The sequence below is a fragment of the Anguilla anguilla genome, chromosome 12 (assembly GCF_013347855.1).
Source record: "Anguilla anguilla isolate fAngAng1 chromosome 12, fAngAng1.pri, whole genome shotgun sequence".
Taxonomy (NCBI): domain Eukaryota; kingdom Metazoa; phylum Chordata; class Actinopteri; order Anguilliformes; family Anguillidae; genus Anguilla; species Anguilla anguilla.
In genome coordinates this window covers 30,596,740-30,621,765 of record NC_049212.1, presented here as the reverse complement: position 1 = coordinate 30,621,765, position 25,026 = coordinate 30,596,740, and the positions used below count along the sequence as shown (strand labels likewise).

The window sequence follows — 25,026 nt, the reverse complement described above, 5'->3', positions numbered from 1 at the left end:
CAGACTCGTTTACAGACCTCAGATCAGACTGCGCCCCTCTGAGACATAGAGAACCCTGCCTGGAGCATCACGCTGGTCCGAGGAGAGTCTCTCTCTCTCTCTCTCTCTCTCTCTCTCTCTCCCTCTCTCTCAATACTTCAACATATGAAACAGTCAACAAAGAATAAATATGTGATCACAATACCTAACAAGTAGGCCTATATGGTTTGTATTGGTAGAAATTGTTGGGCTAGTAGCAAGTCGAAATGTAGTTATATGGTGTGGTAGTGTGGTCATATAAGTAGTACTGGTTGACGTGTTACTCCGGTTGGAGTGTTATTTGTAGTCGTAGCAACAGTACAATTTTTGTAGTTCTGTAGTTGATTAGCCATATATAAGTCCCCTTACATTGCCATCAAATGGATTAACATCAAAGTGGTGGGTGCCTTGCCTGTGGTCCAAGTATCACAATATAACAAATCATAATATAACTATAAGTCTGATTCATTCTTCTGACATGGCCTTGCACGGGGCTCTTGACTTGTCTTCTTACTGCCATGTAAAGTGTTTTGAGCATGTCAAGGTAGGCTGTTGGTAGGCTTCGTGCATTCATGTGGGATAATGGTTCCCCAAATCGGAGATTCTTCCACAGTCTGATCAAGAAGTGATCAGCGAATCACACCACAGACCGCGAGACAGACATCATAATGCCCATATTGATTGACAGCTAAATAGAGTGACACCCTCCAGCAGACTCCACCTGCCTTTGAAACAGCAGATGTTGCATTTCCACCAGGGACACCCTAAAAACCTTTAAGTTTTTTTTTTTCTTTTTTTTTTTCCAATGTCTACGGTCTCCAGTCTCACCTTACAACAGCACCGAAACCTGAAGTGCCACATAAAATCACGTATATATCCTCGTTGAACCATTTCTATTTCTTTGATTTAATAGCTTAAATAATCGATTATATATCTTATCTGTACGTATCCAGGAGAGGCGTCCACCTGGTGTACAATTAAGAAACACATCAGTCCCGCGTGGCGTGCGGCCACACCGTTTACCGGCCGGTCATCATACAGCGCGTGTTCACGGGTGGCTGGGTTGTTGCTGTCACCCCCTTCTATCGTTGCTTAATTTGGCTTAAGTATGATATCTACATTTTTGTCCGAAAAAGTAGCCAAGGCTACTTATTAATATCATCACAGAATCTGCCTTCATTAACTGACTGAGAAGAAGATGCATAGACGCTTTATTTTGTGTAATGTCAGTCCCCGACAGCAGGATAAAACCTCTTTAAATACCACAGACAATCCCCGAAACAACCTAGTATTCGTTTTTGAAGAATACCAAGAAATGTCGCCTGTCTGCATTATAAATGCGCTGTGGCACAGGCAGCCGCGACTGCATTTTTGCATCGCAGTGCACACAAATCCAGGTAACATCTGGTCGGCTTCCGCCGAAATACGCTGACTTTCTTTGTTACAGGTAGGCATTTAAAATATAGTTATTTGTTAGAGCACAAAAATCCTCAAAGATAGCGTTTACGGAAACCTAAGCCCACTACTTGGTCGCAGGTAGGCTATATATTAACGGGCGAACAGATGCAAATGCACATCTTGGCAGCTAGCCTGTGCAGCCTGCCGCACGCTGGATTTTTTCTTGTGTCAGACGGCACAAAGGATTCGGATGTGAACTTGACGGAATGTTCACCATTGTAACGCGGCTGTCTGCTGCCCCGCTGCACTTAGCATTTCGTGCTCGCAATTAGGCTGCTGCAAGGGCAAATACACCATCCGGACCCAATACCAAAAGTATAGCACCCATAGCCAGATACAGCACAACAATTGGTTATATTGTTATATTATTACCATATAATATAAATAGGGTGAACAAAAAGCAAACGTAAGCAATGCTTACTCTCAAAACCACTAAAAACATTGCTTCACCACGATTCAATCCGTAAGCAAACGTAGGAGGCTGTGCGTATTTAAGTAATAATTAATAACCGGTGGAAGATGACAGACGGGACGTAGTCCAGGTACCTGTTTTAGTGCCTCTATCGCAATCCATCACGCACAGGTAAATGAACCTCCGAATCAACATTCTTTCCATAGCATGCTTTGGATGCGGAAAAATGCGAATGCAGTCACAACAGACAACCAAGCATTTCCCACTGTAATCTATACATTAACAAGAGATGCCGGGTCACCTAAATTGTACTTTAACATTCCACCATATCGCTTATGTGCATGGCTTAGCCCGCTTGGCGTGATTAGCAAATGCTAGTCAGATATCACTTCAGCAAAGCATCTCTCCGCAAAATCCAGTTCATGTAAGAAATCGACTCCACTGTTACTTTCCTCCCTAATTCCAGATTTATAGAATTCACCCTAACTGCAGATGGCATTGGTACTTTTAACTACGTCTTGCCATTGTCATTAAAAATTCACAAAAAATTTAAGCAAACTGACAGCATGTGCTAGTTGTACTATGCATGGTAAAAAATCAAGAACCATATAAATATTTCTACTTACGATTTCAGAGGGTTTTGAACCACTGTGGCCATTTTGATATAGTATGATACAATGTAACACTGCAGATCCCGGTATTGTACATGTAATATACCAGTAATTTTCAATTTCATTCATTCTCTGGGGCTGCGGCTGGAGCAGGCAGCCAATGGGAAAGTAAGCGTTCTTTAGTCCGTCTTGGGAAATGTAGTTTTTGCACACGCCGGTGTGAAACAAGGTGAGGAGCATTGTACTACAAGTACCAAGTGTAGCGCGTTTGACAGTATAACGGTCCCGCCTCGGACTTGTATGGATAAGCCAAAACATCTACTGTAATGTCAAGGTTGGGCCATTGGACTGCCAGTCTGTATATCGCCCTCCGCTTTTATAGGAGACTACGCAATTTTTCCATTTCTTGCAAGTACACCGATATATCTTAAGGGCGAGGCTATGTAAGAAGTAATCTGGAACGAGATTATAATTGGGATTATTTTGACAGCACCTGTACTTTTTTTCAGGTGAAAACATGTAATTATGTAATCAATAGTCATTATGAATTTAATGCGCAATTACGAAATTGCATTAATTTTCGCTTGTATGAATTGAGTGTTGGATCCAAGTGATGGATTTGCACATTTTCATCTATTTCAGTGATTTATTTATTTATGTTTTTAGTTTTGTGCCATTGCAAGAACAGTCATTAATGTTTCTTCTGCCTCTACTGTTTCAGCCAGCAAAATAATGATCATCCTCTGGATGTGTGAGACAGAGGAGGGCGTTCCTTGAAATCTGTTGTTCTTTCTGTAGTTTCCTCTTTGTAAAAAAAAAATATATATATGTATATATATATATACACACACACACACACACACATTCCTATTGCATCTTGGAAACATGATAAACGCCATGTCACACCCATGGGGGATAATTATTGTGGATAACTTGTGACATGTGATAAACAATTAAAGTGTCTTCTGTGCTAGATACATATTTGATACATGCAAATGGCCAGTGCTCAGGAAAGCACAATGTTTAGACTCAGCTTTGAAGAGTGTGCACTCCAAGGTCCGCATCCATTCTGTACAACTGCCCAGATCACTCCTTTCCCCCGTGATCTTCACCGTTGGCCAGCGCTCAGCTTGTCATGCACATTCTTCACACCTTGGCCAGTGAGTTGAAATTAGTGAGTATCAAAACAGCGGTTTGGGAAGCAACCTCAATATCATCACGCTCAGCAGTAGCACAGATACTTTCTAATGAGAATATTGTATGGTCAGAAATCCATTCATCCATCCATTGTCTATACCCGCTTATCCTGTGCAGGGTCGCAGGGGGTGCTGGAGCTTATCCCAGCGTGCATTGGGCGAGAAGCAGGAATACACCCTGGAAAAGCCGCCAATCTATCGCAGGGCACACACACTCATACCTATGGGCAATTTAGAGTCTCCCATTAGCCTTCCTGCATGTCTTTGGTCTGTGGGAGGAAACCCACACCAACATGAGGCGAACATGCAAACTCCACACAGAAAGGCCCAGGCTGGATTTGAACCCAGGACCTTCTTGCTTCTTGTCCAGCCTTGAATGAACACATTATTGATAAATAGCTTCATGGCTTGGAATACATAGTTTACATTATAGGCACAGAGTTACATTTAAATTTGAACACAGATACTAAACTAATACGGACACCCTATTAGTAAGCACATTTGAGGACATTTATTTGTCTGTTGACAGCCTGATCAGGCATTCTCATCCGTATCACAGGCCCTCAAAACACAGTTCTGAGAATCCCTCGTCTGCCTCCCAGATCACAATCCACATTGAGTGACAGCTCAAGTGACCTATAATGGCTCTGATGCTGCAGCATTTGTGGGATGTGAGCTGCAGGCATCTGATGACAGATCCATACTGCAGGGGTTAGCAGAGCTGGCCTTTGAGGGCCAGACGCTCACACGTCTAGAGTTGAGAAAACAGCTGGGCTCAAAAGAGTAGAAGTGTGTTCAACCAGCAAATAAAGCAATTCTGGTTTGGCCAAAGCTCTCTTTGGATCGAAGCCTTTTTTGTTGATAATTTAGCTTTCCTAAGGCATTCTGAATAATTTTTTATTTAACCAGGAAAACACATTGTGATCTCTTTTGCAAGGGGGACCTGAAATTATACCTTTATTATGTGGCATGTCTGAAAGTGAATGAAAAAGAAAAGCCAGGACTAGCAAGGAGCTTTCATCAGGGTGAGGCAGGGCCAACTGAAGGCGGTACATTGTGTGTGTGTGTGTGTGTGTGTGTGTGTGTGCGTGCATCTATATGTTCTCTGTATTTATCTATATGTATGCACGTGTGTGTAAACTTGCCTCTATGTATTTATTTGTGTATTGAATTGACCATCACCTTACAACTTCTTTACACCAGGAACACCAATGGAGTTTACTAGCGTTCCACATGAACTTTAAATCTGTATCATTAACTTATCATTAAACAAATTCAGTTAGTTTGTCAATTGAGGTTGTCCACTTTGCTGGTTTTTGTTTTTTTGTTTTTTTTGCAGTTCAGAGGATGCACTATAAGTACACATATAAATCCTGTCTGATTGCAGCCCTCCAGCACCAGAGCTGGATAACACTGGTGTGCATCTCTATCACAGGTGGGGACCATCTGTCTCCAGGGACTGTTTCCCCACAGGTGTTTGAGGAATTATTTTAATTATCCCTTGACTAATGACTGGAATAACCTGGTAATTTTGTTTCTGCTCCAAATAAGGACTTCAGGCCAGCAGTGAAGATAGAAATCAGAATGACAAATTGGGACGGACTGAAGAAGACCAGTGATGCACCTTTCTTGTTTCATTCAGCAACAACAAGAAACACTTTGATGAATGTTTCCTGTTCTTGGTCTGCCAATATGATGGGGCTTGGCCTGCTTCTTAAAAATTCCTGTTAAACTCTCAACCACTAGAATTTCTGGTTGGATAAACTCTAAAAATTTTACATTTTAAAGAATAAAGTTAACGATAATTAAATATACTCACCATCTAATTGAGCTGTTATCTTCACATTCAGCCATTTGTTTTGGTAAGGGAAAAAGAAGGGAAATTAACTGCCAATGTTAACATGGATAAAATATAACCACACCTCCGGTATTTTTATTCATTTCCAAACAAACCTATGCTGGGCCACACTTATTTGTGAACTGAGCCATACTTTCCTGATCAAAGGGTTCACAGATCCTATGCTGACTGCCTCCCATGCCTCATAAGTGTATTGGCCCATCAAAGTTATCCATCATAAGCAGTCATAATTTCTTGTCTGTTCAGTTCAGTGGAATTTTCTAGCACCAGGACCGATAAACACCTGTCTAAGGGGAAAAAACAGATTGCCTGTCCTTAATATGCAACACCAGAAGGATTGTGTACTGTATATTGCAGACTAAGCATATTCTAGGCCTGGATCACAACCCACAGCTGGTTGTAAATGTCAATCACCAAGCCATGAGAGGATGAGTCTATGAATTTGTCTAATAATTTAAAAAGGCTGAGGGATTGATATTATATTTTCACTGTTTCTCTGAAATCATCTCCAAACCTGGTCTCATAATAGAGGACTACTCATGAGAGACAATACCTAACATCTTATGAGAGAAAATAAAGTATATTTTACAGCCAATGTCCAATAACAGGGTCAATAATATGATAGTATCTCATCAAAAATACTTTAAGCATAAAAAAAGACAAGTTACTCATACACAAAGTGTACACTCTCAAGTATAATATTATAATATATTGTATTATGATTTTCAGAAAGATTCAGATGGTTTCTCCTTCACAGAACTATTCGTTTTTCCAGCAGCTCATCTACAAATTAATCCTAATTTGCTTTTAAGGTATTGTAAAAGTTATAGATTTTTATCTAAGGGTATTTTACTCAAGTTATTTTAACCTATTTGCCATTTAAAAACATATTAATAATCCAATTAAAATTTGTATTTTATCTCAGCAAAACAGACAAGAGAATGATATCTGTGCATGGCTTATAAATAGACAGAAATCTAATTGAAAATATCCTCATTTATTCTTGCAGAAATACAAAAGATTAGATTGTTTTTAGTAGTGTGCAGACAACATTCTTCTCTACTGGCTAGTAACTCAGCTCCATAAAACCGCATGTCATTTTTAAACATACATACAAGTCTCCTCATGACAGTCTTCCTTGTTTTTGATCTCAGTAGACTGACACAACAACGCTCTTTGTGGAATTCATGCATATATTATATACACAATGGCAGTGCTTGTTTTATAAATTGTTGTAAATCTGCATTGAATGTATATTGTACTACATTTTAACTCATGTTTACCCATGTCTGCATCTCTGTATTATATTGTATGCCTGTCATGTAATCTATGGTGCCCCTGACAAGTTGGTTTCACTTTCGTATTAATTAAGTTATATTGTCTTCTTTGATGTTATATTGTTAGAACTGGAGGGCCATTAAACAGATGTCCTGATCCCAGGCAGTTTATAATATATTGCATTAAATACCACAACAACAGGACCAACAATAACAGTCTGTTTTAGATGTCATTATGTTTTATCACATCACGTTATGTTTAAAAATGAAAATAGTAAATAAGCAAGTAATTTAACACAGTCCTGATTAAAAACAGACTTCAGTAGACTTCTCAGTGAGAGTGAACGATTTAAATTTACAGTGTACATACAAGTCTATATTGTCATATTAAATCTATCTGGGCTTAATTTGCCCATGTGACCGTGTACTTGTCCAACTGGTGAAAAAAATAATTTTAAAAACCCTTCTCATTTATTTATCTTGAAAATTTGAGTAGAAATAACTGGAACCTGAAACATATAATTGTTAAAGAAGAGGCACTGTTTTTCTGTGCGTTTCGGGTGTACTGAAATTTCAACTGATTGCCTGGTCCAGGTACCGGGTCTCCTTCATCTCCGAATAACGGGGAGATCATGGAGCAGTGATGGAATTTCACTCAGTGTCTACGGCTAACTGCTATGGCGCCACTTTGCTGCCACACTGACATGGGCTATTTATAGACCCACTGCTAACAAATATTTAATGAACATAGCAGTATGGAATAATTTTTCAACAGGACATGTAGTTGGTGGACTCACATGGAAATTCAAATAAATTTAAAAATAGGTGCTGTCATTTTTTGGTTATTCGAATAGTGATAATTTATGATAAAACATGGCAGGTATGTATTCACAGTACAAAACCGCAAATAATGTAAAAAGAGTAAATAATTTCACTATGTTTGAACGGCAATCGGTATTTCTAAAATAGATTCTGGAATTCAACCAGTTCATCCAAAAAATAATGTAAGTTACAACAGAAAGATATGCGTGTATCAATCAAACCCAGCTCCGTGGCAACAAATTATTTGTTTAGCCAATCAACTTAATGTCATGATAATGACTCTTCACATCTTTTGGTCAAATTTCAATTCTACGTGTCTCCACATGGTGACGCTGCTGCATCAATTCGCACTGCGTGGTTCGCTCATAGAGGGTTCGTGACAGTGCTTGCTGGCTGGCTGCATGATTTATTTGTTTTGTTTCTCCCAGTGGTTCTCCTCAGCTCAGTTTCTCGGTTTCTCTCGATTGCTGCAATGGCTTGTGGGAAATAAGCATGGAAACGCTGCTTAATTGTTGTTGTCGCCACCGGCCTGAGCTTTAGTCCCAGCGCAGGCAGGAAGTGCAGACGTTCAGTTATGGTGTGAACCGAATCATGTCAGACTTGCTGCTGAAAGAGATGGACGGACTGTCGCTTTGTCACCAAAAACAGGATGAAGAGGAGGCCAGCGACAGAAGTTTCCTTTTGGTGGACGAACATGAAAATCTGCAGGTATAATGTTTGTTGACAAGATAGCTAGCTAGCCTAGCTAGCTTGCTTGCTAGCTAACTGACAAAGTCCACCGATACCACCCGCAGATAACTACGCTAGTCAACGACCTAGCTATTGTGAAATAATGCATAACTTGTTGACAAAGGCCGAGGTTGTCAACAATTTTGAACTTAGAAAGCACATTACTAATTAGCATTCAGGTAGATCTGGGCATCTAACTTACCTGTACGATTGGCGTACTTGCACACCAGCGTTAAGTTGTTAGCTAGCTACGCATCCATAGCTAGCTGTACAGTCGGGAGATATCAGCTGCTGTCATGTCGCGATTTAGCAAGCTACGACTATAGTGCCAGAACAATCCAACAAGGTAACGATGGCATTCACATCTTCCTGGACAGCAGCAGCTAGCAATTTAGCACCAGTAATATAGTGGTCAGTTATTTCCAAGCCAACCACTGTACGTTTGTCAGCATGTTGCAGTAGGAAAGGATACGTAGCCTTTAGCTAACGAGCAAACGTTAGCTAGCGAGTCCTACTTTTATTTTTACTTAGCCTAACTTAGTGTTAGCTAGCTAGCTAATATTACATTGTTGTGTGCATCAACACTTACACTGACTATTTGACTATCATTGTGATGTAACATCCACAGATAACTGACGCGATTATTTAAGTGTAAACAAGAAAAATAAGGTGTTAATAGGTGGCCCAACGTATTTTTCTTACTTGGCTAACGCTTGCTAGCCAGCTGGTTAAATAGCGTGTTTTGACAGTGATGTCATCCAAACACGTGAGGCTGTGGAATAACCACAAAGACTGCGTTTAGTCAGTCAATTCCGAACAATTCTGTCCAGATTTTGTTTAAAAAAATAGAAAGGAAAATAAATGCCTCTAGTGTCCGCGGAAATTAATTCCATTTACTCGCCGGTTAAGATTACTCGTGTGTTAGTTTTCTCTCAGTAAGCTTTCTTTGCAGTATATAATGCGTCGCTGGAAAAATACAAATTCAGCGACAGCACAAAACTCGGCTGTCCCACTGGATGCGGGCGCTCTCATAAAGGTTCAACACAAAATAAAGCAGAACTCGTGTGATAAAGTGTGTCCCCCGTGAGATATAAAATAATGGGATGTAATTTCAGTTGCTGGGCAATACCGTAACTGTGTATATTTTCTGTGGTTTCAGTGGTAAGAGATTTCCCCGATCCAACCACCTTCCTGCACCTATACCGTAATGCAACACATTTATTTACTTTATGAGCCCCCTGACCTCTATAACCCGCTCTCCGCTGACTCAACAAATGTGGTTCTAACAGCGCTGCACTAACATTGTGGGAACGTTACCGCAACATGGCGGCGGTGTTTAAGCAAAGTTGGCCCCCTGCAGGTGTGTGACGAGGCGCAGTTCCTGGAGAAGCTGGGCTGCCGGGACGTCCCCAGCGTCAAGGTGGTGTCCATCTTCGGCAACACGGGCGACGGGAAGTCCCACACGCTGAACCACGTGCTGTTCGGCGGGGAGGAGGTGTTCCGCACCTCGCCCCTGCAGAGCTCCTGCACGGTGGGCGTCTGGACGGCCTACGACCCGGGCCTGCGGCTGGTGGCGCTGGACACGGAGGGCCTGCTGGGCGCGGCGGCGGGCGGCGGGCAGAACCAGCGCATGCGGCTGCTGCTGAAGGTGCTGGCGGTGTCGGACGTGGTGGTGTACCGCACACGGGCCGAGCGGCTGCACAACGACATGTTCGAGTTCCTGGGCCGGGCCTCGGGGGCCTACCAGCAGTACTTCACCCCGGAGCTGCGCGACCTGTCCACCCGCTGCGGCCTGGAGGTGCCCCTCTCCAGCCTGGGGCCCGGCGTCATCGTCTTTCAGGAGACGTCCCGCACCAAACTGCTGGGACAGGGTACGCCAGCCTCCCGCCCGCATACACGCACGCCCACCTACCCACACTCACACACACATACACACACAGACACACAATATAACATAACATAATGACAAGAACAGGCCATTCAGCCCGAACAATGCTGAGTTTATCCAACACATATATACGTACACACACACACACACACCACCCCTACTATATCAGCGACGAGGCATAGTTTTGGAACTGCTCAGCCGATGAGTGGCTTGCAGGTTTGAATCCGGGGCGTAGCAGTGCCACTGTGCTCCTGTGCAAGAGACCTGCCCCAGCTTCATTAAGCCCTATGTCCAGCTGTGAAAATGGGGCATGTGTATCGATGTGTAAAACACAAGCTGTTAAAACCATTAGAAATGCAAGCTTCCCTCAAACAGGTATCATTAAGGACGTGGCTGAACGGCTATGTAGGAGGTTAATTGCTATGCAAAGTGTAGTGCGGAGTAGAAATTACCCCAGTAGGTGAAGGCCCTCTGGGTCTCGCCGTCTAATGTGTGAAGGAAACAGGTGGTTAGTAAACTGCTGTTATAGCCGTCACGGGAGCATTACTGAGCTTCATTATTCATGCCACAACATGGAGACTGTCTGTCAGATAAAATGGCTCTTAGAAGGTGCTGAGTACCTTGTTAATCCTCACATCCTCAAAAATGGAATTCCCAGTAACAGCGAAGTTACGTCATTTTAGCCATTTACCCAATCAGTACTGTGGTTTAGTCATAAGGAGTTTAAAGCAACCTCCCTCTGGTGTTGAAATGTGGTATTTAATGCCAGATTATATTTTTATGTGGTGGCTTTCACAATCTCAAAAGCGCTGTGCAGTGAAGCTCACCTGAAGCAGCACAAACTCGTTTACAGCACACAGAGCTGGCTGTGCTACCTCTCAGCCTGTGGCTCGGAGTGGACTCGCGCGGGGTTGGCTGACGCTGCCCACCTGTCCCTTAGCCCCACCTCCCGTGTGTCCCCAGAGAGCGAGGTCCCCGGGCAGGCCGACGCCCTGCTGCAGAAGCGCTTCCACGACCTGGGCCTGCGCACGGAGGCCTTCAGCTCCGTGCAGTACGTGGGCACCCAGACCGTCAACCCCCCCACGGACTACTCCCTGCTGCTGCGCGCCGTGCGCCAGCAAGTGGGCAACACCGCCACCCGCTCCCCCCGGCAGCCTGGCATCGTCTTCAGAGCCCTGCAGGTGGGCTCTGTGTGCATGTCTGAGAGAGAGAGTGAGAGAATGATAGTGAGTGTGTGTGTGCGTGTGTGTGTGAGAGAGAGAAAGTGTGTGTGTGTGTGTGTGTGTGTGTGAGTGCGAGAAAGAGTGAGTGAGAGATAGATCGAGAGAGAGGGAATAAACTTGTCTGTGTGTGTGTGAGAGAGAGAGAGAAGTAACTTGTCTATCAGTGTGTGTGTGCGTCGTCAGAGAGAGATTAAACTTGTCTATTTATCTGTATGTGTGTGAGAGAGAGATTAAACTTGTCTATTTATCTGTGTGTGTGCGGGTGTGTGTGTGTGTTAGAGTGAGAGAGAGAGACTTTGTGTGTGCGTGTGCATGAAAGAGAGAGAGATTAAATTAAACTTGTCTATTTATCTGTGTGTGTGTATGTGTGTGTGTGTGTTATGTTTCTGTTCCTGTATCTGTCTGACTGTATTGTCTTTGTGTGGATGTGTCACAGCACAGTGTGGTCTGGGTATGTGTGTAATTATGGCAGTTACTGCATCTACAATAGCCAATACTGGTAAAAGCTTTCTTTTGGGCTCCTGCAGTTATTGTGAGGTACTGTTCTTTACCAACCCGAATCTCTTCATTATTCTGATCACACTCTGGAAATGAGTCTATATTAAAGATGGAGTAGTAGTCTGTAACCTTCCTGTGACGTGGCTCCACCCCTTCCTGTTCCCAGGCCCTGAGTGACAGGTTCTGTGGGGAGATCTCTGATGACAAGATGAACCTCTACTCCTTCTTTCCTGACGAGTACTTCACCTGCCCCTCCAACTGCCTCAGCTGCAAGTATGGGCTCCGTCTGCTGCCGTTTTCCCTATATTCAAGGTTTTTTAAGCCCCAAGATTAAGATGTATGCTTATGTTTTCAAATTTATGAAAGATTGCTGCTTGGTTAAAAGGCAAATGGCAGAAAATATGGTCTCCAAGACCAATACCATATGCTCCTGTCGGAGACAGTTTAAGAGCATTGTTACTTTCAGATTTAAAACAAAAAACCCTGAGATGTAAAATCTCAACTGAATAAAACAAGCTTGATGTCATTATCATCATTTGTTTTCCTTGGTTCTTATAAGCGAAAACATGGGAATTTTTATTGCACAGGGCCTTTAAAGCAATGTGTTTCCTTGGTTCTTTTCACACTTTCTCAGCTGTTTTAAGCCCTTGTTCTGTACATTAGGGGGATTTGGGGAAAACCCCAGCCCTTGAGTTGTTGCTTCCGCGCGTCTTCAGCTCAAATCGCGCACGCGCAGAGCGACAGATAACGGTCAAAGAGTCCTTTCAGCTCCGAGCACAAAGCCCGCGTTTGTCTCGCATTAAAGCGGAAGGCCGTGTACTCATAACACCACTGTAACGCAACGACACTTATGAAAGTGCGGCTCAGAAACTTGTGTAGAATGAAAAGCAGTGAGCAGCACCGGGTCTGCAGCCTATCTGGCCAGCCTGGCTGAGAGATCACTGCCGCTGTGCTTTGGGTTATGAACACAACGGCCCGTCTGTTCGGCCGCGGGACAACGCGGAGACGCTCTGGAACGCTCCCCTCATCACCTACAATGAAACCGTTACGCCTGGTTATGAGGCTCGAGTTATGAAACTGTGTTCACACACTCGGGCGCGTCTGAATTATGTGTGGCAATGTGCATGATCTGATTACGCAGTCGCCAGCAGCCAGAAGTGAGCCCGGGAGCGCATCACGGCACGGCAATTTAACTGCAGTTTCACTGCGCCTGCGTTAAAGTCAGCTCCTCTCCACGAGCTGCGTGTGGGTCGAAGGCCTGTGTGTGTGTGTGTGTGTGTGTGTGAGAGAGAGAGAGAGAGAGAGATCTATAAAATGTATTACTCTGTCTGAAGTATTTACGTTCTCCTCACGTTTTCTGGATTTAAAAAAAATAATAATATTTTATTTATGATAACGTGCTTTGTAAAAAATTAAAATCACGTGAAAAGCAGCTGCCTTTCCTTGGCTTGTTGAGCGTGCGCTGTAAAAACGGTGTTGATTGGTTGTGAACTGAGCGCGCTCTCTCTGGCCCCTAGCCTGTGCTGTGAAAATGGTCTTGGTGACTGGTTGTGAACTGAGCGCGCTCTCTCTGGCCCCTAGCCTGTGCTGTGAAAATGGTCTTGGTGACTGGTTGTGAACTGAGCGCGCTCTCTCTGGCCCCTAGCCTGTGCTGTGAAAATGGTCTTGGTGACTGCTGGTGAACGGAGCGCGCTCTCTTTCTCTGGCCCCTAGTGTGCGCTGTAAAAATGGCATGAACCACCTGAAGGACGGCCTCCCTCACAGAGCAGATGGGCTGTGCCAGTATGCCCACCAGTACAACAACAAGGTTCTCATCTGTAAGGTAGGACCGCCGTTGGTGGGGACTGGACTATTCCGGCCGTCCTATTGGCTGTTGCCGAGCGCCCGTCTGAATAGCTCAAGTAAACAGATGTGTTAAGGCAGGGCTTCTCACACTCTGTCCTAGGCCCCCCCTGTGCATGACCGGTTTCAGCTACAATTAAAACCTCTGAATTGTGATGAGCTGTTCATTGTTCTTAATTAGACACTAATGTCTATTGAGGGATGATTGACGATCTTCTGGCTGTTATATCAGAATGGCTATGAATGTCATTAATAACTGTCCCATATTCAGATCCCAGGACCTTTAATCAATCTAATGCTTTCATTTAATATGCTACAAGGCAAATTATTTTAGAAGAGGTTACATTTTTTTAATTGACTGACATTATAGATTGACGGGTGAACTCAATGGGATTCTAATTTCTGGAAATGTGAACGCCAGGTCACTGAACCAAAGGGTTCAATGTAAAGAGTCCAATGAGCCAAACCTGCATTGTGCTTTCAAATTTTTAAGGAAAAATTTGGGAGAAGTTAAGCAGGTGCTTTAATCTGCATGATCTGATCAGGAGATTGGCTGGAGCAAAATTCAGCGCGCACAGGGAGCCCCTGAGTTTCAGGACCCCTGAGTTAATGGGTGTATTTAAAGTCAGTCTCGGTAACGTTACCATAACAACAATCTTATCTTGACACCGTTGCACTGTAGGCGGGTACTGACCTAATCGGGGCTTCTTATTGGCTGTTGCTTGGAACATGGCATCTAAATAGTAAACACACACAATAGCGTAGTGAATACATGAATAAATAAATATGTATGAGGTTTCCTGGAAGTCAGACTCAAGGACACTTTTTCATGGTTTTTTCCACAACTAGAAGGCGGGGTGTGTTGTAGAGAATCGGTCACGATTTTTGTCTTTGATTGGAGCGCACCAGCCTGTTCTTGTTGACATCATAGTGGGGAGAGGGGGGAAGGGGGAAGGGGGAAGGGGTGTAAGCGTTTGTCCTCTCCTGTCAGAAATGCTACGAGGGAGGCAGAGAGGTCATCGTCATCCCCAAGACCTCGGCTTCCACGGACAACCCCTGGTTCGGCCTGGCCAAGTACGCCTGGTCAGGGTGAGTGGAAACCGGCATGCGCTCACGCATCACACACACACACACACACACACACACACACACACGAACATATACGCACGCATGCACGCACGCACACACACACACGCACGTTCACACACACACACACACACATGCACATACACACACACACATACACGTACACACACACACACACACACACACATACACACACACACACACACACACACATACACATATACGCACGCATGCACACACACACACACACACACACATACACATATACGCACGCACGCACACACACACGTGCGCACACACACACATACACACACACACACACACACACACATACACATATACGCACGCACGCACACACACACACGTGCGCGCACACACACATACACATATACGCACACACACACACACACACACACATACACATATACCCACGCACGCACACACACACATACACGCACACACACACACACACACACGTGCGTGCACACACACATACACACACACACACACACACGAACATACACATATACCCACGCACGCACACACACACATACACGCACGCACACACACACACACACACGCACACACACACACATTCTCCAGCATGACGCTCTGATTTCTATCGGATGAACACTGCAGTAAGAGGAGCGGCTAATGCGGATCTCAAGATGCACTGAAATGCACGAGACATTCAATTTCAAATCAGCAGCTGTCCACTTCCTTGCCAGCAAATTGCGCTTTTATTGTCTTGCTGAATGCATTATTCTGCACTGCAGGCTAAAGCCAATTAATGCATCATCTACAATCCAAATAAGCCTATTCACCATGGTGAATGGTATGAAATTGCATTTACTAGCCTAAGAAATTTTAAAAATCTTTATTCAATAACAGATGATCCCTCTTTATTCAGAATAAAAATATGTTTCAATGAACAACTAATGATGCAAGATCCCGACTGTTTCTTTTGTGGAGAACAGGTTTACGCATACATACTGAATGCGCACCGATGCCTTTTTAAAAATCTAATTTATCCTGTTGAGCAAAGCGTTTCTATATTTGTATGTTCCATCATCATGGTAATTTTTTTCAAATAATTTTCAAAATCAGGAAATCCAAGATGGTGATCCGCAACATTAAACACCTCATATCCCGCACACATTAATGATCCCTCCCTCTCACTCTCTCCCTCTCTCTCTCTCTCTCTCTGTTCTCTCTCCCTCTCTCTCTCTCTCTCTCTCCCTCTCACTCTCTCTCTCTGTTCTCTCTCCCTCCCTGTCTCCATCTCACTGTCTTTCTCTGTCTCTCTCCTCTTCTCCCTCTCCCTCTCTGTTCTCTCTCCCTCCCTGTCTCCATCTCACTGTCTTTCTCTGTCTCCTCTTCTCCCTCTCCCTCTCTCTGTTCTCCCTCCCCTCCCTCCCTCTCCCCCTCCCTCACTCCCCTCTCCCTCCCCTCTCCCCCCCCCTCAGGTATGTGCTGGAGTGTGCTAGCTGTGGGATTATATACCGCAGTCGTCAGTACTGGCTGGGGAACCAGGACCCAGAGAGCAGTGTGGTGCGGCCCGAGGTCAAGCACGTCTGGCAGGGGGTGAGAACCGCCCATTCCCTCGATCGTACCCACAAACCGCCCCATTTCCTCCAGATACAGAGCGCCCGATCGTACCCACAAACCGCCCCATTTCCCCCAGTCAGGAGCTCCCGATCGTACCCACAAACCGCCTCGTCGCTCCCAGCATCCCCTGCTTCTTCAGGAGAGTGTAGTTCTCCTTGCCTGTCTGGTTCAGGCAGACTGCTGGCCACCCATGGCTGCAGTGCTCCCTCCCAGGGCAGTGCATTTGCAGTGTACACCACTAGGAGGCGCACAGCTGTCACTGACAGGGCCCTTGATACCAGACAGAGGATGCATCACTGCGCACGTCCTGTGCTTTAGCTGGGAGAGCAACTCAGCAGCTCTATTCATACACCCACATTAAAATGCAGACGTGCTGGATGCACTGTAATTATTGTCCTTAAAATAGATAAGGACACAACATGGCAAAAATAATACTTTTTGTATTTAAATACCAAGCATTTGTGACCCAGGCCTAGGGCCTGCAATAATGGAATTTGCATATCTACAAGAAGTTCTGTGCGTGTCCATGGCAACACGCGACCACTCGCAATGATTGACAGCAGGTTTTGCCAGAAAGACCAATTACCCGTGTGTGTGCGATTCACGTTGGTTTTTTTTTTTTAAACAACATGGTGTACAGCTGTTTTCATCCTTCATTATTATTCTGCTTTTACCGTTCATTTCTTCTTTTCCATTTTTTTCCCCCAGCATATTTACTTTATCATTTTGCTGTTCCCCCCCCGTTAAGTGCTTCATGGCTGTTCTGTTGATGAGGCTCTGAATAAGACTAGATGTGATGCTGATTCTGGCTCATTACAGTTTTAAATGGTTCGGTCACCTTCGCAGTAGAAATTAAAATGTGTCCTTGTGTCCTCCTTCCTTGGCCCTCCTGGTTCTGGTCCAGTCCGAGGCCTTCCTCACTGACCACCAGAATGCCGCCCAGAGGGTCCTGGACGGGATGAACTTTGTGATCCAGTCCGTGTCGGAGTACAGCACCGGCCCCACCAAAGCAGTCACCGCCTGGCTCACCGACCAGGTGGCGCCCACCTACTGGAGGCCCAACGCGGAAATCATGGTAAAGTCCACTGCCCTGGGCTCCTGTGATGTAATCTTAGCCCATTGTGATGTAACCTCATCCATCTGTGATGTAATCTCAGCCATCTGTGATGTAATTTTAGCCCACTGTGATGTAATCTCAGCCCATTGTGATGTAATCTCAGCCATCTGTGATGTAATTTTAGCCCACTGTGATGTAATCTCAGGCCCAATGACTATGGTTCTGGAGTCTTTGTGCATATTGGCTTTTATTCCGACCTTTATTGAAATTCCTGAAGTATGAAGTTAAACTGTTAATTGTTTTTAATTAGATGCAGATAATGTCTAATGGGTGATGAGATTTACCTTCTCATATCAAAAACAGATATTCATGTTACAAAGAATCATTTTTATCTAAGGACTTTTAATCCGTCAGATCAGTTTTCAGACAATTAATTCCTTTAATTTTCTGTCATGTGCTGTGGAAAATAATTCCTTGTGAAAGAGGCGGAATTTTGTATTGATTAATTGATGGACCTACAGAGGAGAGTTTGGACACCTAGTCACTGAAACTAATTAAGCACCAAATGATGGAATCTAAACATGTTTTCATTAACCTTATTTAATCAAGAGAATGGCAGGAACAAAAACCAGCGTACATGGGTTGGGAGGTCCTGCTGTAGAATGTCTGGAAAGGGATTGTGTCGTTTGTGAGCTAGGTGAGGTTTACTGCAGTCTCTTTAGCTGTAGTGAGTTTTATATCATGGTATAGGTAAGGCTGAGTTTGTTGTTGGTGCCCCACCCATACAAGAATCTGATTTGTCAGAAGTAGCTGGACTTTGGTTTGTTAGCGCAGCACGTCTCTGGAATTTGGGTGGGCTCTCCTCATGTCAGAGTCCGTGTAATCCCGCTCAGGCTGATAGTACTTTGATGTTATGAGTCTGACCAGCTGAAGCTGTCTCTGCTAGCATTTCCCTGTGTCTGCTAGCATTTCCCCGTCTCTGCTAGCATTTCCCCATCTCTGCTAGCATTACCCCGTCTCTGCTCATATCCCGAGCTTGTGGAAGGGCTGAATGCCAAATATCCTTGGGCAGTGTAATTTTTAATCACTTACTCCATTTCCTGCCGTGGGGAATTCCCAGCAGGCATTGTGGTTACAAGCGCCTCCGTGTTAAATTTCAGGACCTGTCACGCGTACACGTTAACAACTTGGCAAGCGTGTGGCTGCCATGATAGCATGTCACATGACCCCTGGCTGCGAGCCTATGAGGCTTAGGAATCCGCACGTGTCACAGGAAGGGATTTTAGTGCGTTTGCGGTTGTGAGTGTTGTGCGGTAGCGGTGTAGCGTGATGGTTAGTCGTGTAACTCTACGGTCGACTCCAGGTGGTGCAGTGCAATTGCAAAAAAAAATCTTGACTTGAATCTCTTCAGTAAGTATCTGGCTGGGTGAACGGATCGTGTGTAAAGAATATAAGCCGGATGAGAGCATGTGCAAAATGGCTAGAATGTAAATGTGATTGGAATTTGATGGAGGGGGGGAGTGTTTGTCTGTTCATGGTGCTTTGATGTCTTTTCAGATATGATATCTGTAGGTTTTGGAGTTGGTGTGTTTGTGTGTGTGTTAATATGTGTGTGCTGTTGGGAGTGATAGCGTGTGCTGTAATGTGTGTGTGTGTGTAGGTGTGAGTGATGTGTGCCATTGGGGGGAGTGATGATGTTAATGTGTGAGTTGGTGGGAGGGATGACGTGTGTTATAATGTGTTTGCATGCATGCGTGTGTGTTTATGTGTGACTGATTGATGTAGTGTCTGACACGCCTCTAGTTTTCTGTCTGTCTGCTGCTCTTTCCAGGTGTCTGTCTGTCTGACGGTCCCTCTGTCTGTCTGACGCTCCCTCTGTCTGTCTGTGTGACGCTCCCTCTGTCTGTCTGTCTGTGTGACGCTCCCTCTGTCTGCCTGTGTGATGCTCCCTCTGTCTGTCTGTCTGACGCTCCCTCTGTCTGTCTGTCTGACGCTCCCTCTGTCTGTCTGTCTGTCTGTCTGACGCTCCCTCTGTCTGTCTGTCCCAGGAGTGTCACGGCTGCAGGAGGGCATTTGAGGAGGCAGAGAGGAGGCACCACTGCCGGTCCTGCGGGGAGGGCTTCTGCCAGGCCTGCTCCACCCGCACCATGCCCGTGCCCGAGAGAGGGTGGGGCAGCGCCCCCGTCAGGGTGTGCGACGCCTGCCACCGCCAGGGAGGGGCCGCCACCACCGGTGAGACTCCGCCTGGCGCCACCATGGGCTGACCCTGGATCAGTTCCTGCTCTGCCTCCTCAGTGGTGGGGGGGTTAGGAATGGAGCTGCTTTATCTGACCCTGGATCAGTTCCTGCTCTTCCTCCTCAGTGGTTGGGGGGTTAGGAATGGAGCTGGTTTATCTGACCCTGGATCAGTTCCTGCTCTTCCTCCTCAGTGGTGGGGGGGTTAGGAATGGAGCTGGTTTATCTGACCCTGGATCAGTTCCTGCTCTTCCTCCTCAGTGGTGGGGGGGTTAGGAATGGAGCTGCTTTATCTGACCCTGGTGCTCGGCGCTCTATGGTGCTGTGACAGGGCGCTGTTCAGACCAGTCCCGATTAATCACGGGCAGCAGGGGGCAGCATTTCACCTGAAATGTGACCCGGCGTTATCAGTGCTGCTGTGCTGCAGGGGTTATCTCCTGCGGCTGGACTTCCCTGCTGCGGAGGGAAGCTCCTATCAGCGCTGATAATGTTATTTATCTGCAGTCTTTCTTGTTGACCTTGATGTAAGTAACAGGAGCCGTGTCAGAGCAGGGCTGTCAGGCTCCAGTCCCCGGGCCCCGCACTGCCTGCAGGTTTATCCTGTTCCTTCCTGTCGGTGCGCACGCTAGTGGATTAGCGTGTTTACTGCAGCCGATCCGCGTCGGACCCAGGCTGCGTGGGCGCCAACAGGAAGCACCTGCCCCACAGCATGCACTCAGCACCTGGTGTAAAATCAGGGGTTGGTTGGCTCTGATTGGTCAGGAGCGTGCAGGGCAGCTGTGTGTGGAGTTGGCTGTGATTGGTCAGGAACGTGCAGGGCAGCTGTGTGTGTCATTGGCTCTGGTTGGGTGTAGAGCAGCTGTGTATGGAGTTGGGTCTGATTGGTCGGGTGAAGGGCATTTGTGTGCGAACTTGGCTCTCATTGGTCCATTTCCCACAGTGATGCAGGTAGAGCCGCGGGGACTGATGGCCCGGAAGGTGACGGAAGTTGCACAGTCCACCCTGGAGATGGTGACCACTGCGGTGGACTACCCCCTGGGTAAGAGGCAGTCTGCCACAGTGCACTGGCCTTTACAAACGCTGAAATTTCATATTGTTTCTTTCCTGCTTTTGCTGTTAGTTGATCTAAAAACAAATAGGTGTTCAGCAACAGAGCAAGTTTCATACTGTGCGGTTTTGCATAATACGTTTGATCTGGATGTCCTTCATCAGTTGTTGCTGTAATTGTGTTTTTTTATGACCACTGTATTGTAATGTTATCGTATCTGGAGTGTTATTGAACGGATGACTGGCTGTGTGCTGGCTTGTCCTTCAGATACGTGCACTCAAGCGTTAGAATGCGAAAAATACTGATATTTCAGTCAAGAGTCAGCTTGCCTTTTTGGTCAACGTGAAATACAATATTTTTTAAACTTCATTAAATCATTAAAAATGAGGTCAATGTTCTTCTTTGCTGTAATTACTGTGATAGTCATTTCAGTGAAACACAGTGTTTTTAACACTGAAGTATAAACTTTTTCACAGCATCCACACACACACACACACAACGGAACATTCTAGTGGCATGTCCATATATGTGCATATGCATATCTATGGTAACCCAGCTGATACGGTGTGATGTCACTTCCTGTCTGCAGGGTTTGTGAAGAGCGTGGCGCGGCCCGAGTACTGGGTCCCGGACCACGAGATTGTGCAGTGCCACCACTGCTCCAAGGTCTTCACCCCCAAAATGCCCAAACACCACTGCCGTGCGTGCGGGCAGGGGGTGTGCAGCGGCTGCTCCGCCCAGGCCCGGCCCGTGCCCTCCCGCGGGTGGGACCACCCCGTGCGCATCTGCGACACCTGCGCCCGGCGAAAAGAGAGCCTGTAGCGGGGCCGCCCCGCCCCTGCACCCCCGCCCCCCGCCCCTCCCTCCATCCCCATCCTGTCTTAACCCAGGCTTGCATCGCAATCTCCCGCCGCTCCGCAGAAGACGCCAGCTGTCCGTCATCTACGAGGGGCGTGGCCAGCCTACGCAGAGACTCCTCCCACAACCACTGGAAAGGCGGGGCTTCAGGGAGCCGGGGGAAACGGCTGGACCGCTCGGCTCAGATCCCGGACGAGGCCCCCCCTCCCCCCCCCCCCCCCCCCCCCCAACGAGCAGAAACCTCCAGAACCAGGCCTCGGTCCCCTCGTGTGAGGGCTCTGTGTGTCCAGCCCCGGTCCGAGACAGGGCCTGTAGCTTTAACCCAGAGGAAAAAGCACAAAGGGGGAGACAAACTGAAATAAGACCCCTCCCCCTAATATAACCGTGCCCCCTGTTAGGGCACTGAGGTCTTCAGCCACCTGGTTCACTGTATGCACTTGATACCCTGTGCTAGTGCACAAGGGAAGAGCAGTCTATATATAATGAACTGCTGCGATTGATTATTTGAATTGTAACCATAACAGCAGTATAGCTACACAAGCCATAATAGCCATTGACGTTACATTTTAATACATTTAATACATAATGCATAACATTTTTTTTTTTGGCTTGAAAGTACAGTGCCCATCTGTGTAACATCAGTTTTGAGAATTGTAGGCAACACCCCCGTTGGTGCGTTTTTTGTGAAGTTTGTGTGAATTTGTAGCAATACTAATATGTCCTCCCAACGTCCTATCTGCATCAGGAGGGCTGCATGTTATTGCTAGAAGGGCACTTCTGCTTGTGTTCGGCTACTCTGATTGGCTCGGTTATTACCGAGTGAGGGACTTGCCGTGTGGCGACTGCCGATTTGAGATGCTTGCCTCCTGGGTATCAGGACAGTGGATGGACATCATGCATTTTACAGTCACGGCAGGGAAACCCGTGTTTGGTACAGGAAACTCAAGCCACGGCACTTAGGACTGATCCATCTAGGGTGAGCGCACTTTAGAGGAAGCGCCATTTTGGCTCCTGCCTTTCAGACTGAAGACAGAATTCATCAGGACTCATCTCTCATCTGGACCGGACGTTGCAGGCTCCTGTTTGTACATTAGCCCAGGTTCTGCCCTCTTTAACGCATCTGATCTCATTAATGACTTTCAAAGGGAGGACCTTCCTCTGAGGCACCGTCCTAGCTCCCATTTTCATTTCTATGGTGTAATGTTTTAAGACTCATATATGATGCAGAGTCCATGGCTATAGTGATCGCGGAGTTTTTTTTTTTTCCTTTTTAGAAGGCTGATGATATTTGCTGGAAATGTGAATGCATTAATCAGAAAAGCAACATTCGGTAGATTTGACAGCTGACTGGCCGCTGCTGTGTTTTAAAGGGAGGGGTTTTCATTTTTAGCCTTTTCAATCATTTCGGACTGGAGTGGGTTTGAGGACGGGATTCCTCCAAACTGAGTGAGAGGGAATTCTTCAGATTGAGGACTCATTGCGTTTACTGTGAACTTCTGAAACTGGATATTTAAAAAGAAAAAGAAAAAAAAAAAACTGGCCTTCTGTACAGACTCAATAACGGAATCCTTGTGCGAAACTCACAGTATAGATATGCAGCGTTAGACAATCTTTTTATTTTTTACCAAGCTTCTTAATAATAAAGAATACTGAAGCACTGTTTTTCTCTTAACGCCTTCCTTGTCTATCCGAGTTGGCTGGGGTCGAAGGTCACCGCTAACGCTGACATCACGCGGCGGCGCAAAGTTCACCGCTAACTTCTTCACGGAGCTCGGGAGACGTGCGCCTGACAGTGATTGGCTGCGGGAGCGAGTCTGGGGGGGGGGGGGGGGGGGCTGTGTCTTTCTCCATCGTGCAGACAGCCCATTAGCTGCTGAGCCTCTCTGTGATTTCAGCAGACACTCCTGATTTCACACAGTCAGATGCACAGCCCCGCTCTCCATTATGCCGCCTGAGCGCAGCTTCGGGAAGACGGGCAGAGCTGAAGGGCACGGAGGACACAAGCTCGGGCCTTCAGCAGGCTGTGGAAGAGGCCTGCTACCTGAGCATGGCTACTGCAGTTAGGACTGCTTTCCCAGACGTGGATTAAGCCTAGTCCTAGACTGAAATGTATTATTTCCCCCCCCCCCCCCAATGGAGATTGTCGTGGAGTTTTTCCTTTTAGTCTAGGACTAGGATTAATTCCTCTCTGGGAAATCGGCTCTTTAAGGCGACTGTACTGCACTCTTAATTGGTCAACCCCCACGAGACTTGCACCAACCAAAGGTCAGGGGATGGCTCTTGCAAGCTGCCACATAATCGTTCCCTGATTTCATTGGTTAAATATTGTTCGTTCCCTCTCCACCTTAGCTGCTGTGTGGTGAGCGTTATGGCACAAAATGGCTGCCGGGCACCACCTAGGGTGCTACACATTGGTGGTGGGTGAGGCGAGTTCCCCCTAATCACTGTAAAGCACTTTGAGCATCTGGAAAACCACTATATAAATGCAATGATTCATTCATTCAAAGGCCATAACCTTCCCATTCAGTTTCTGTGAAAGCTGTCCCAGTACACAAGTAAGGTCAGCCCAGTTCAGCCTGAAGTGCAAGTGAAAGGAATTGGAGCAATCAAGCCCCTGTCAGAATTACAGAATTACCACTTGCGGACACATTTCCTTCACATTTGTGCAGACAATTCCCTCAAAGCACTGACTCTGGCGCAGGTTCTGCAGCTGGCTCCAGAGTGGCGAGGTGGATAACAGTTCAGGATAACTGGTCTGGGATCAGTGCTTCAGGGTCCCTGTGTGCACACAGCGCTAGCAGGCTTACAGACGGACAGCCCTGGGCTCCGCCAGAACAATATGGCAGTGTGACGGTTGGTTAGGGTGCTGAGGGAACGTATCGAGCAGAGCAGCCAACCCCCCCCCCCCCCCAAACCACCTTACCGTCCCGTTTATCAGCCTTTCGCCCCGCCATGACGATTTGTGGGCTCTCTTCCAAGTGGAACAAGGAAGTGAATTACGATCGTGATGCCACGGCAGGAAGTCGCAGCCTTAGTGCATGTCCACGCGCGCACACACACACACACGTGTACTCACAGGCCCCACACGCACGCATGCGCACACACACACACGTGTACGCACAGGCCGCACACACACACACACACACGCATGCACAGTAACCCACTACACTTCTATCCACAGTAATGGGGGGGATACATAAGAAGCAGATTGGTCTTAAAAAACAGGACTAAACCCTGAAAGTCACTCAAAGCTAGGTTCTGCATTCAAAGCGCAACCACAAATCCCCAACAGTGTCTGTTTC

General features: G+C 46.2%; 2 protein-coding genes and 1 long non-coding RNA gene across 4 annotated transcripts in view; 2 read left to right on the top strand and 1 right to left on the bottom strand.

Annotated features, from left to right (window-relative positions):
* dpf1 (D4, zinc and double PHD fingers family 1) overlaps window positions 1-2,661 on the bottom strand; it is a 39,938-nt gene extending 37,277 nt beyond the window's left edge. For both annotated transcript variants that reach the window (XM_035383692.1, XM_035383693.1), the window contains exon 1: window positions 2,515-2,661. In XM_035383692.1, the coding sequence (XP_035239583.1) occupies window positions 2,515-2,624 (110 nt within the window). In that variant the 5' untranslated portion in view covers window positions 2,625-2,661. The remainder of the gene's footprint in view (window positions 1-2,514) is intronic.
* LOC118208805 lies at window positions 1,871-5,410 on the top strand. Its single transcript, XR_004761641.1, has 3 exons — window positions 1,871-2,059; window positions 5,035-5,130; window positions 5,247-5,410. It is a non-coding gene; the product is annotated as an uncharacterized LOC118208805 (long non-coding RNA).
* A 2,573-nt stretch (window positions 5,411-7,983) lies between these two features.
* si:ch211-11n16.2 (zinc finger FYVE domain-containing protein 1) lies at window positions 7,984-23,396 on the top strand. Its single transcript, XM_035385700.1, has 11 exons — window positions 7,984-8,360; window positions 9,742-10,252; window positions 11,233-11,450; window positions 12,157-12,263; window positions 13,704-13,812; window positions 14,824-14,921; window positions 16,385-16,502; window positions 17,431-17,601; window positions 19,632-19,815; window positions 20,759-20,857; window positions 21,456-23,396. The coding sequence occupies exons 1-11, from the start codon at window positions 8,244-8,246 to the stop codon at window positions 21,686-21,688; spliced, it is 1,965 nt and encodes a 654-aa protein (XP_035241591.1). The 5' UTR covers window positions 7,984-8,243; the 3' UTR covers window positions 21,689-23,396.
* The last annotated feature ends 1,630 nt before the right edge of the window (window positions 23,397-25,026 follow it).

Bases quoted from the DNA above. Each gene is read 5' to 3' on its own strand.
- si:ch211-11n16.2 (XM_035385700.1), top strand. From the start codon at position 8,244: ATGTCAGACTTGCTGCTGAAAGAGATGGACGGACTGTCGCTTTGTCAC. The intron at 12,264-13,703 runs GTATGGGCTCCG...TCTGGCCCCTAG, and splicing joins TCCAACTGCCTCAGCTGCAA to TGTGCGCTGTAAAAATGGCA. The intron at 14,922-16,384 runs GTGAGTGGAAAC...CCCCCCCCTCAG, and splicing joins GCCAAGTACGCCTGGTCAGG to GTATGTGCTGGAGTGTGCTA.